This window comes from Halichondria panicea, chromosome 1 (assembly GCF_963675165.1).
Source record: "Halichondria panicea chromosome 1, odHalPani1.1, whole genome shotgun sequence".
Classification (NCBI taxonomy): Eukaryota; Metazoa; Porifera; class Demospongiae; order Suberitida; family Halichondriidae; genus Halichondria; species Halichondria panicea.
In genome coordinates, this window is record NC_087377.1 from 12,685,360 (window position 1) to 12,698,335 (window position 12,976).

The window sequence follows — 12,976 nt, forward strand, 5'->3', positions numbered from 1 at the left end:
TATAATTAAATGTAGCAATCAACTATTTCACGATCTTTACATGCACACGTGCACTTCAATGAGAACCGGCTGGTATTATTATGTAAGGTGATAATAATGACAGCGTGATGGTAGATGATATCAGATCCTTCGGGAACAGGCGAGCTTTCTGGACTGATTATATCCACTGTCCTAATTGGCTTGAGATTCCATTATAATGATTAGCTCTATTTGCAGCTAGATGTTACTTAGCCTCCTTCACTAGCCTCCCCTGAAGAGCGGCCTGGAATCGAGGCTATACCTTACTATGATACAGCAATATCCCACAAAATCATATGGTTATCTGTGGTCAACCATAAAGTGAAGATCTATAGACAGCATCATGTCAAAAATTGATTGCACTATTCTATACAAACACTTTAGGGTCAATTTGAAGATTCTCGGCAACACTTTGATAAGACAGTCCAAACAGCTCTGTCTTATATCCTCAGAATATAATCCCAAATGTGTAAACATTAGATCTGAGATAACTTCAATAATTCATTAAATCAGAACTCTGATACATACAAAATACACAGGCTATTTATACAAAAACAATACTAGAAAGAACCTTCTAGAACAATAGTACAGAAATGACTAAATAAGAACATGAAACCACTAGAACTAACACAACACAGTATTTACGGAATCACAGGTTTACAGTACAGTATTTACGGAATCACAAGTCTTTATCTTAATGTTAGTTCCATGTCGTAAGGATACCACATTTCCTCCCCTGTTAAATGTTAGTGTACCCACCATATTGATCAGGCCTGTTGCGATTTCTTTGCGGATATTGTCGAGCTGTTAATGCACCAGTCGAGGGTGACTCATCAGGTGGGGTCGGAGACGGATCAGTTGACTGATCAGGGGAAACTTCAAAATCTTGCAAATCCTTGTGAGCTGCCGTATCGTCGAAATCGTTTGGATTTGTTATATCGTCTTGTGACGACTCGGTGGTGGAAAGAGAATGAGTTCTATCACGTATGTGGTCGATATGTCGACGTAGTATCCTGCCATCACCAATTTCCACTTTGTAAGATACTGGTCCTGTCTGTTGTACAATGCTTCCTGGAAGCCATGTACCGTTTGTTCGGAAATCTTTGAGCATTACTTGTTGACCAACAGAGAACGTCCTTGGTTTAGCATGTTTGTTATGTTGCTGTTTCTGTTTCATCTGCTTGTCAGATACGTTTCCCTCTGTGTTTGGTTTGAGGAGATCGAATCGTGTACGTACTTTTCTTTGAAGGAACAGTTCACTCGGTGAGACGTTAGTGGTAGCATGTGGAGTTGAGCGGTATGACAGTAAAAACTGAGCCAATCTTGTTTTCAAACTCAGTCCTTCTCTCTCTCCAGCTTTCATGGCTCTTTTGAACGTTTGTACAAATCGTTCAGCTTGGCCGTTCGTGGAGGGATGGTATGGAGCACTTCGTATGTGTCTTATGCCATTGGCTTGAACAAAATCGCTAAATTCTTGGGATGTGAATTGTGCACCATTGTCGGAAACAATCTGTTCTGGTAGTCCATACCGAGCAAATAGTGCTTGCAGTGCCTCGATCGTGTTTTGAGACGTAGTGGAAGACATCTGAATCACTTCTGGCCACTTGGAATGGGCGTCTACAACCACTAGAAACATTTTGTTCAAGAATGGACCAGCGTAGTCAATATGGATCCTTTTCCATGGGCTGTTTGGCCAAACCCAAGGATGGAGTGGTGCTACTGCAGGTTTAGAGGCTTGTTCCTGGCACGATAGTCACGCTTTTGCTTGGTTTTCGATGTCTTTATCGAGTCCACTCCACCACACGTAACTGCGGGCAATAGCCTTCATTCGGGACATTCCAGGGTGGTTCTCATGGAGAGCACGAAGGGTCTTTGCATGCAGGTTCTGTGGAATGATTGTGCGAATTCCCCACATCAAGCAACCACTTTCGATGCCAATTTCAAGACGGCGGTTGAAATATGGTTGTAGATCCGGTGTCACTTTCTGTGGCCATCCTGATTTGACATACTTTAACACCTTGCTTAAGGTTGGGTCACGTCGGGTAGCCGTCTGCACCTGCTGAGATGTTACAGGAAGAGCTTCGATTTGAGCCACATTGAAAGTGTGAATAGCATTAATGTCAGCCGTTTCGTACGAATCTTGTACTGGCAAGGGGAGACGTGATAATGCATCAGCATTGCTGTGTGCTTGAGTGGGCTTGAATTGGATATTGTAATCATAACCTGAGAGAAAAATTGCCCAACGTTGGAGACGAGCAGCTGCTAGGGACGGTATTCCTTTCTTTGGGCCAAATATAGCTGTCAGAGGTTTGTGATCAGTGATTAACGTGAATTTCCTGCCATACAAATACTGGTGAAACTTCTTGGTACCAAATACCAATGCCAGTGCTTCTTTCTCGAGTTGAGCATAGTTTTGTTCGCTTGTCGTTAGCGTGCGTGAAGCAAAACAGATTGGTCTCTCAGCCCCGTCTGGTAGTACATGAGAAATAACGGCTCCAATGCCGTAGGCTGACGCGTCCGCAGCCATGTTGATTGGTAGGTCCGGGTCATAGTGGGTGAGCACATCAGATGATGTAAGTTGTTTCTTTGCTTCTGTAAAAGCTTCCTGACATTCCTGTGTCCATTCCCACTTATGACTCGCTTGCAGAAGTTGGTTGATTGGGTAAAGGATGCTAGAGAGATTCTTGATGAACTTTCCGTAGTAGTTCAGCAACCCGAGGAAGGAGCGAAGTTCTTGAACATTCTTTGGTTCTGGAGCCTGTGCAATAGCATCAACTTTACTTGGAAGAGCTTGGATTCCCTCTTTGCTGATCTGATGACCAAGATATTCTACCGACTTGGCCAAAAAGATACATTTTTCCTTCTTCAATCGCAACCCGTGTTCCGTAAAAAGTTTGAGGACTTGCTCCAGATTGTGTAGGTGGTCTTCTTCATCCACTCCTGTTATCAACAGATCGTCTAAGTAGCAGATAACGTGAGGCACTCCACGTAGGATGGTGTCCATCAGTCTTTGGAATATTGCTGGGGCTGACGCCACGCCAAAAGGAAGTCGGCTGAACTGGTATAACCCTTGATGGGTGTTGATAGTCACGTATTTGGTAGAGTCCTTATCGAGTTCGACCTGTAGATACGCTTGTGACAAATCAAGCTTAGTGAAAAGGGAGCCATTTGCTAGTGTTGCGAATAGGTCTTCGGGTTTAGGCAAGGGGTACTGATCAACTTCAAGGTCTTGGTTGATAGTCACTTTATAGTCGCCGCAGAGTCGAAAACGTCCGTCTTTCTTGGGAACTGCGACCAACGGTGCTGCCCAGTCACTGCTAGGTATTTTCTGGATGATACCTTGTTGCTCCATGCGGTCCAATTCATCTCCAATAGCCTCTTTGGTTGCATAAGGAACAGGACGTGGTTTGAAAAACCGAGGAGTAGCATCTGGCCGTACTCTGAGAGTGGCTTTGTGTGAGGTCACAGTACCTAACTCGTCCTTGAACAATGAATCGTATTCGTGTAACAAATTCTTTAGTGTACCTGCAGGGGGAGATTTGACAGTTGCAATACATTTCCAGTCCAACTGGAGGTACTTCAGCCAATTGCGTCCAAAAAGACTTGGTCCACTTCCAGCAACCACCACCAGCACCAGCCGAGCCACCTGTTCTCCATAATTAACACACACATTAATCTGACCCGTTACCATCATAGCCTCATCTGTATATGTCTTTAGCAAAATATTTGACTTACGCAGCTTGAATTTAGAGAACTTGGCCTTTCTGGTGGCCTCAGAGATAATAGATATTGCAGCTCCGGTATCGATTTCCATCTTGAGTGGAGTATCCTCGATCTTGACTGTAACTGTGATCGGCTGTGTAGAAGGCTCGGTCAATCGGTATAGGTGGTAAGTGTCAGCTTCTGAGTCGGTCGAGCTGTTCCCATCTGGTTCCACTAGGTGAGTTTTGAATCGTCTCTTCTCTGTCTTCTTGAACTGAGAGGGTGGGTTGGAGCGGCAGGCTGGTGCTATGTGTCCCTGCTTTCCACATGAGTGACACTCTGCATCCTTGAAACGGCAATCAGCTGCAGAGTGATTCGACTTTCCACAGCGGTAACAAGGTTGGTTTGGCTGCGGTCTCCTTTTGCTTTGTATGCTCTTGATGGAGGGGTTGCTGGCCTTGAGTGCTCTGGTGTTGCTTTCTGCTGCTTCCATTCCCTGTGCGATTTCCATTGCTCTCTTCAAAGTAAGTTCTGTTTCGGCTAATAGTCTTCTTTGCATTGCTTCGCTTCGGAGTCCTGCAACGAAACGGTCACGTAGGGCTTCAGTGAGATACGCCCCAAAATTGCAGTGTGTTGCCAGCTTGCGTAGAGCTGCATCGTATTCTGCTAAAGATTCGTCAGGGACTTGATCCCTTTTTGAAAATGAAAACGTTCTGCGATCACCGCTCGTGTCGGTTCGTAGTGCTTCCGTAGTGCAGCAAATATTTCTCCCTTTGTCTTCGATTTGGGAGCCTCAGGTGCAAGCAAGTCACATAGAAGACTGTACGTCGTTGCACCAATGGAGCTGAGGAGAATAGGTGCTTGCTTATCATCAGGGACTGTATTCGCCGTGAAGTAGAGGTCTACCTGATCCAGGTAGGTCTTGATAGACTCTTGGTCTGGTCTGTAATTGTTGAGAGTTCCATAGTGTGTGGCTGCCATTGCTGTAGGCTACTTGATCCACAATCCTCGTCGCCAGTGAGATAACTTCAATAATTCATTAAATCAGAACTCTGATACATACAAAATACACAGGCTATTTATACAAAAACAATACTAGAAAGAACCTTCTAGAACAATAGTACAGAAATGACTAAATAAGAACATGAAACCACTAGAACTAACACAACACAGTATTTACGGAATCACAGGTTTACAGTACAGTATTTACGGAATCACAAGTCTTTATCTTAATGTTAGTTCCATGTCGTAAGGATACCACAATTTGGATACTGTTTGTAAATGTACTATAGGTCCGTATAAAAAGTGCTTAGTAGACAAAAAATATAATGGCAGTTTCGAGTCCACCATCGTTCCAAGATTTAGTTACTTACGCCCTTGAGTCCTTAGATAGAGTTACATTCAAGTTAAGATCTCAACAGTTAGATAGTATTACTATTAAGTATATAGTGGAAGGTAATGATGTGTTTGTGTGGCTGCCTACTGGTTTTGGAAAATCGATTATTTATGAGAGCTTGCCCTTTGTGTTTGACCGACTAAAGAATGTTTCTAATAGTGTGGTGTTGGTAGTTTCTCCCCTGATTTCGCTAATGTTGGACCAAGCGAAGAGTCTGGCAAAGAGAGGAGTGTGTTGTGCCATAATGAGTGACCGCAGTGTTGTCGATAAGAGCTTCCTCTTCTCTGAGAAGGACATTGATAAATATAAAATAGTATTTACTTCTCCTGAAGCTGTCATTGGAGTTGAAAGATGGAGAAGTCTATTGAGTACACCTACATTTTCTGACCGTATAGTGACCGTTGCCGTGAATGAAGCACACTGTGTGTCAAAATGGTATGCTTAACTTGTATCAGTATCATATACCATGGTGTAATAAATGTTGTTTGTCCATGCAGATGGTATTATCTTTACCAAAAATTAATAATGTTTATTGTACAGGAGTCCGACATTTCGACCTTCATACGCTCGTCTCAATGACATCAGAGCCTTAATCCCTCCTGGTGTCCCTATGGTTGCCCTTACTGCTACTGCTACTAGGTCAGTCAAGGCTGATGTTATAGCAAAGTTGGAACTTTGTGGATGCAAGGAAGTGTCAGTTTCTCCAAATTGTGATAACATATATTATGAAGTATAAGAAGGCGCAACACTATTGAGTCTGATTTTGCCTCCATTGTCTCATTACTAAAAACTCCCAAAATCAAAGCAACTTGAACTATTGTATATTGCCGTACAAAGAAGGTGTGTGCTGATTTATACCAGTATTTTCATAGAACACTTGGGGACAATAGTTATTACCCCCCTGATGCTCCCAAAATTAGTATGAATCGACTGTTATGTATGTTCCATGCTCAAACTACTGATCACATCAAGGATCATATAATATCAAGTATGTCGCAAGCTTGTGGTACTGTTCGAGTTGTATTTGCCACTGTTGCTTTAGGCATGGGAGTGAACTTTGTGAACTTGAACCATTATATTGTACACTATGGAGCACCAAGTAGTATTGACGATTACTTTCAAGAAAGTGGCCGCTCAGGACGTTCAGGTGATCATGCTACATCTGTTATCTACTGGAAGCCAATAGATGCTCCTTCAAGAAAGGACTTGAGTAATCCTTGCCATGTGTTGAGACATTGGCTGTTCGATCCTATCTCGAAAATGACAAGAATTGCAGGCGTTCTCAACTTGTCGGTTACTTTGGTATGAGCTCAATCCCAAAATCTGTAGACCCGCTACTCTGTTGCGATGTGTGTGCGCAATTAATTCTAGTTCTAGCACAAGATTGACCCTGTAGGATTTGATGTTGAATGGTGAAGACATTGTGAACAGTTGGTGTGTTGAATTGTTAATAGAAAATTTAATGGTCTGTGATTACAAATACACGAGTTAATAATTATGTGTCATTATCGTTATCTTCTTCTTCTACATTTTCTCCTAAAGGAGTAAACAAACCAAATAAATACTTCCTAGATGTAGTTGAGGAACAAAGTCTGTAAGTAGAACTTCTGCCAGAAGCCATTCTGTGAGCTAGCTCCAGTTTTCATCTAGCCTCGAGACCAGGCCGATAATGGGCCTGGTCTCGAGGCTAGTTTTCACCACGTATTATCAGCTGAACACTTACTCCGGAGATTTAACCGCTAAGAATATTTGACGCATGCGCATGCAATCCCTTCCAGGCCCAATTTTACGTTGGGCTTGGTTCGAGGCTAGTATAGATGTAGTACTAGTAGGAGACATCCTTGAAGCTAATTATCTACAACTCAGCTCTTGCTTCTGTACAACTAGTTACCCATGGAACTTCTCTCTCTTTGTGATCTTCTGGGATAGTCTTAGGGCATAAATAAGCCATTATTGTCAGTTGCATTTAGCTAGAAACTGTAGCAAGTTGGGCAACAAGAGGCTGCTTTGCATAACTATCTTTCCTTCTTTTTGCCTCCAGTTGACCGCAGCGGTTAACACGCCGAGAAATCTTCGGCGTGTCGGACACAACTTGTACATAGGAAGTTCACCAGACCCAGTTATCGACCTAGCGTTCAAATAGAAAACATCCGGGGCTGGCTGTGCGAGACTACCAGCTAGGCATAACGAATATTTTGCAAAAAATAATGCTGATCAGCAATAATTATGCACATAATCTTCAGTGCGGCCTGGAATCGAGGCTAATCCTTTAATTATTGCTGACTGTGCACAATTGTTGCTGAATCAGCATTATATGTTGTGTCATGCCTAGCTGGGTGGGGCTCAGTGCTTCGTGGCACAGCTCTAACTAGTGAGCACTACTTGCAGGCAAAGCAGCGTTAGCTGCAGATCGAGCCCCACCCAGCTAGGCACGTCAGTACTTAGTAAGCGTGCAAAGACAGAGATAGATGTCTCACTGACAACAATTGATGAATTCGGCAGCTCACTTCTCATGACCACCACTCCGTCCGCAAGCGAGTTATTCTTTCCAAATTTTTGGGAGCAGTTACTTTCTTACTCATCTGTAGGTCCATGTAGTTAGTTTTGTGCAAAATCGTCTTGTGCTTCGAGCAATAGCCGCCGATTATAGGTATCTGGCGAAGATCGGTTAGTTACTCTACATCACTCAAAGTTTCTCTGTCTCTTTCTCTAACCTTGTGAGCTGCTGCTTGGCTTTCAATATTGTTGTACATTGAGCGCTGAAAGCTCTTTCGACTGTGTTACTACCTCAACAGCTTTCTGAAAGATGTAATACGCTTAGCTATTGATGATTGTGTTTACGATTGAATTGTTTTACTATTGTTCATCCTCCCCCTTCCTCAGCTCCTGTGGTATTGATCCTGGACCGTCTGTATTTGGGATGGTACATCGTATCCCGACTCATACAGACCAGCAGATGTACTCGTGTGGTTCACTGGCTCCCAAATGAGGAGGGGAGGATATATACACTCACACTATCACGAGCCGTGGGAGAAGAGTGAGGGGTGAGAGTGTGTGCATGTTGTGTGTGGAGATGAGATTGAGTGTGGTATGGGGTATGTTGATGTGACATGTGGATTAGGTGCACTTTTGTAGATGTGCTGTATAGTAGGTAGATAAATGTGGTGTGGTCACTGTATCAGCCAGTGACACAAGTGTTGTGTACAGCTTGTGAATATGTTGTGTATTGTTCATTGAGGTAGAGTACGTATAGTAATAATGGTAGTTTTAACCCATTGTACACCCCCTCCAGTTCCTTCTCCTGCTGGAGAGCTAAGTAGTGTAAGTGGGTGTGGTGACCGAATGTCCTCCCTCCCCCCCTCTGTGCTGAGACACTACAACACAGACACTACCCTAAACACATCAACCTTCTGGAGACACTGCTCAAACTGGTGAGATGAGTAGATGTATGAAAGTAGCTAGCTCTCCAGTTGTTTTATAGTGATAGTGTGTGGGTTGAAATTTCTTAGACTTCACTGAAACAGAGTAGTGGATTCCACAGTACATTTAATTGCTTGTATTTGTGTTGCACTGTGACTACGCTACATTTATTGAGTGCATGCATGTGTTCAATGTTGTTCTAATACTCTCTTTCTGTTTCGTTATCCATTTTCTTTGAGTGTGTTCAATAATGTTGCTCCAACGCTGTATAGAAGACATTATTTACAATAGCACAGGTTAACGTTTGCTCCAAAACACTTTTGTGTCCATTGTTTAATAGGTAATATTATTACATATATATATACAGACAGAAATTATTTTTTCGCAGGAAAATTTTGTTCTGATCAACTACATTTCACCTGGTCTCTCCCTGCACATCAAGCTCCCAGGATTCTCCACCCACTCTCCCCTACCCCACACATCAGTGCATGTGCTGGTCTTCACATCAAAGGGGAACAGTCCCTCGTCACAGCGATAGGTGACCTCTGAACCCAGTGAGAAGAGTGGTGTCCCACCACTGATGTCCACACTACCTCTGGATGGTGCATTAGGAGAGCCACAGGTGACTGGGGGATCTAATAAGGACACCAATGAAAAGAAGCATGTACAAATTTATGATTAAGATTATATACCTGTAATCGGACTGCTGCAGTCAAAGGTCCCAGGGTCAGGAGACCATCCACTACTGCCACATGTTGAGGTTCTCACTTCATTGTCTCCACTGTAAGTGAAGGTGAGCATAGATCCACCAATAGTGACAGGAGGTGTGTTGGTGATGGTCACACCAGCAGCAGTAGACGGTGTGGGGCACACAACTGTAAGAGAAGGAGCACAGATATATAATGTACATGACGTTTAATGAGCTTATACTCAGATTTACAATTCTAGTTTCATTCATTCCAGCACAGTTGTCAGCTCTGATAGTCACATTGTATATAATGTTGTGTAGGAGACAGTGATTTGTGCTAAGGTGGTGTCCACAGTGACTGGTGACCCGGAGAGAGATGTTGGGGAGATGATGAGGGCATACCTGATAGACACACCACTAGTAGAGGAGGGAGCCTCCCAGTCCAGAGTGATATCAGAGGAACTGGGTTGATTTAGAGTGGAGGGTATTCTTGGGTTTAGTGGAGAGGTTGGATTACCTGTGTGTGACATCAATAAGAGACTGTGCTAGATTAGTAAAGATAGCTCCTCATCAGCAACCAATATTGTCTGCTGTAGTTCAACAACTGTAATACCATTTAAAGTGCAGGTCACAATGCTTCCATCCAGTACAGACACTTCACTGAGGTTGATGAGAGTAGAAGTCAGGTTTACTCCGTCACTGCTCACAAGAACAGCCTCAAACATGATCACTCTAAACCCAAATGTGTCCCTTCGACCAACTAGAGAGGCCAATGAAGGGTGTACTTTGCATAGTCATTAACCCAGACTCTGCTGGAGGTTCGACTTGCCATCTCAGTACACTAGACATATCACCAGGCACAGAGCATGTGAACAGAACTGCCTCTCCAGGACATGCAGCACTGCTGTTGGACACCAGAGAGGCCTCTGTTGAAGTTAACGGTATGGAGATCTAGTATAATTATATATTTTAGATGCTGTATTGGACTCACCTGTAGCTGTGTGTCTATAAAGCAAAAGTAAAAAATAGGAAATTAGGCCAAGACATTATCACAGAGCTACATCTAGCTCTATGATTTAACTAAGCTAAGTTCCAACTGTAAACAATGTCATATCATATGATATGACATAATTATTATATTTAGTTAACACTCTTTACCAATCAACTAGATCTAGACAAGATTAGAGAAGTTGATTTAACTTGGTACGAGTGTTAACTAAACATCATGCTGGAGTGAAAAAAGCAGTAGACTATACTCTAGCTGCAAGCTATGTCTTTTTCTACTGTGACCCTTAAATTAATACTAATAATTACTTCAAATAATAGTTGTAGATTGCATGACCCTTTATCAGAGCTAGTACCCTTGTCTCACTTGATGTTTATTGTGTAGTGGATCTTTACCGTCTGTTTTGTGAAGGATGAAGAGTTGCTGGAGCTGGCGGATCATCTCAATGAGATCTCTCAGAAACTCTTGACTATTTGTGAGGCTGGTGAGTATGCAGTCACTGTTAGAAGCATAGATTATTAAAGGGATTAGAAACAGAAGCGGATCACGTGCTAACATACATAGACTTGATGCTTGTGATTAGAATGCCCTTGATCTCATCTGTGTTTCACTTTTTAATTAGTGGAAACGATAGCGTTGACTTAAAACTCTGCTATAAGAGACGATCATTCAGGCATTCAGGCAGGTATTGTACCAGTGCTTTGTGCTGTTATTGGGAGGTAAGTGCGTCTTATAACAGCATCAGGTTTTAAGCACTACATCTCCTTTAGCTGGATTAAGATTGGCTGGCAGAAAATTGCCCCCTCTGGATCTCACCCAAGACACAAAACATGGTATTTGGGGTTTTACTCTGACTTGCATCCAAAGGTCCTCTATATAACATCAATACAGCACCTCTAACAACGCTACTCGCCCTCACAGACACTATATAGTGACTGGTTCTAGTCTGTTGCAATTAATTTTCTTCATGTCAGTGGGGTAGGCAGAGGGGACTGACGGGGCTAGCTTGAAACTGTAATCTGTCGATCTATTCTGCAGTACTGTATGCGCATAGTTACTAGAATGATGTCATGTAATGGATATGTGGGCAGGGCCATCTGATGCGCATGCTTACTGCTGAGGAAAAGTGATGACCTTTTTTTAGTGAATAAGTTTCAGCGTCTATGCTTCAATAATTTGAGCCCTGCCCTTCCCAATCCAAAATTCAAAATCCTGGCTACACCACTGCATGTAAAATAACAGCCTCGGTTAAACCACGGGGAAACATGGATTGTACCGCTTCCATTTCCAATCCCTTTCCTTTATCTATGTTGGAAGTGATTGGCATGTTAGTGGTAATGAGTATACTAAAAGTGAGACGGTGTACAATCCATTCATTCTAACATACATGTACTTTGGTACATACTTCTTCGATATACAAAAGACCTGCATGGAAGTTCCCTTTATCAAGCATGAGACATTTTATTCTCTGAATCCCTTCCAGTTGTGTATGTCCACAGAGGAGAGACAACCACACCTATACCTACAGTGACACTTGTGTGATTGTTGCTTATCTGGTCTGAAGTCTTTACCAAATCTACCCACCCTAGCACAGTTAACTGATGCATATACATGATTGTACCATTTGTATTTCATTTTACGTGTATTCTTGTTGTGTATGTTCACAGAGGAGAGACAACCACACCTATACCTACAGTGACACTTGTGTGATTGTTGCTTATCTGGTCTGAAGTCTTTACCAAATCTACCCACCCTAGCACAGTTAACTGATGCATATACATGATGTACCATTTGTATTTCATTTTACGTGTATTCTTTACAGAACGATGTGGAGTGACACACTGGAAGACGACAACCCAAGTGTGGAAAAGGAAATCAGACAAGGGGAACTCATACCACAGAATGTTGATCCAAAAATGTTCCATGACATCCAAGTAATACTAGCAAGGCTTGCAGGAAAGGCACATCAACTAATAGGAAATGCAACGACTAACCTAGCTGAGTGCTGGATGCAGTAAATTTGATGGCGGGAAGGTCATAAACCGATCACAAAGTGGATCGTGGGACCATCGATGTATGGGGGCTGGTTTACGCCAAAACCTTGGTCCAGAGTGGGGACCTGATGTCTGGAGAAGGGTTACCCAGGCTTCTCCAAACAAAGTTTTTACTGACGTGACAGCATCTATTACTAACAGTTTGGCAAAAGATAAAAAACGAAAGGCAACAGGCCCAGCCAAAGAGCAACGAAGGAAAAGTAAATATTTAAAACTAGATGACACACCAGCAGCTCGAAAGGCATATGACCGACATGACGACGGCATTTCACCTGATGATACTACAGTAGATGTTTCTCCTGCCCAGCTGCAGATCATGGTTGAGAGTTACTACGAATGAAGAGTCAAAGTTTCTGAGAAAAGAGTCAAAGAAATTGAAGGGAGTACTAGAGAACAATCTGATAGTGATCAATGGAGACAGGAACGAAGACAACGAATTACAGTAGGAAGTATTGCAAAAATGAGAGAGACTACAAAAAAAAGCAAAAAAGTTGAAGAAATATTGTACACTACTTTCAGAGGCAATGAGGCCACACGGTACGGATCACTAAATGAGTCAACAGCTACATCTCAGTACATAACTCACCAACATGGCAATTGTCATCCTGGCCTTACAGTACAGCAGTGTGGACTGTTTGTATTTCATGTAAATCCCTGGCTAGCTGCCACTCCTGATGGCCTAGTAACTGATC

The 12,976-nt window shown here is 42.7% G+C and overlaps 1 protein-coding gene and 1 long non-coding RNA gene across 6 annotated transcripts; one reads left to right on the plus strand and one right to left on the minus strand.

Moving 5' to 3' along the window:
* Window positions 1-527: 527 nt before the first annotated feature.
* Window positions 528-4,559, minus strand: LOC135347898 (uncharacterized protein K02A2.6-like). Its single transcript, XM_064546015.1, has one exon. It carries the CDS (start codon window positions 4,277-4,279, stop codon window positions 1,772-1,774), a length of 2,508 nt encoding a protein of 835 aa, XP_064402085.1. The 5' UTR covers window positions 4,280-4,559; the 3' UTR covers window positions 528-1,771.
* A 3,090-nt stretch (window positions 4,560-7,649) lies between these two features.
* LOC135350700 (uncharacterized) lies at window positions 7,650-12,745 on the plus strand. Of its 5 annotated transcripts, none has more exons than XR_010399242.1 (5): window positions 7,650-7,924; window positions 8,000-8,547; window positions 8,925-10,165; window positions 10,615-10,714; window positions 12,053-12,745. It is a non-coding gene; the product is annotated as an uncharacterized LOC135350700 (long non-coding RNA). The 5 variants fall into 5 exon arrangements; XR_010399244.1 differs by lacking the exon at window positions 12,053-12,745 and adding an exon at window positions 10,853-11,701; XR_010399240.1 differs by lacking the exon at window positions 12,053-12,745 and having other exon boundaries at window positions 8,925-9,329; window positions 9,546-10,165; window positions 10,615-11,701.
* Window positions 12,746-12,976: the final 231 nt, after the last annotated feature.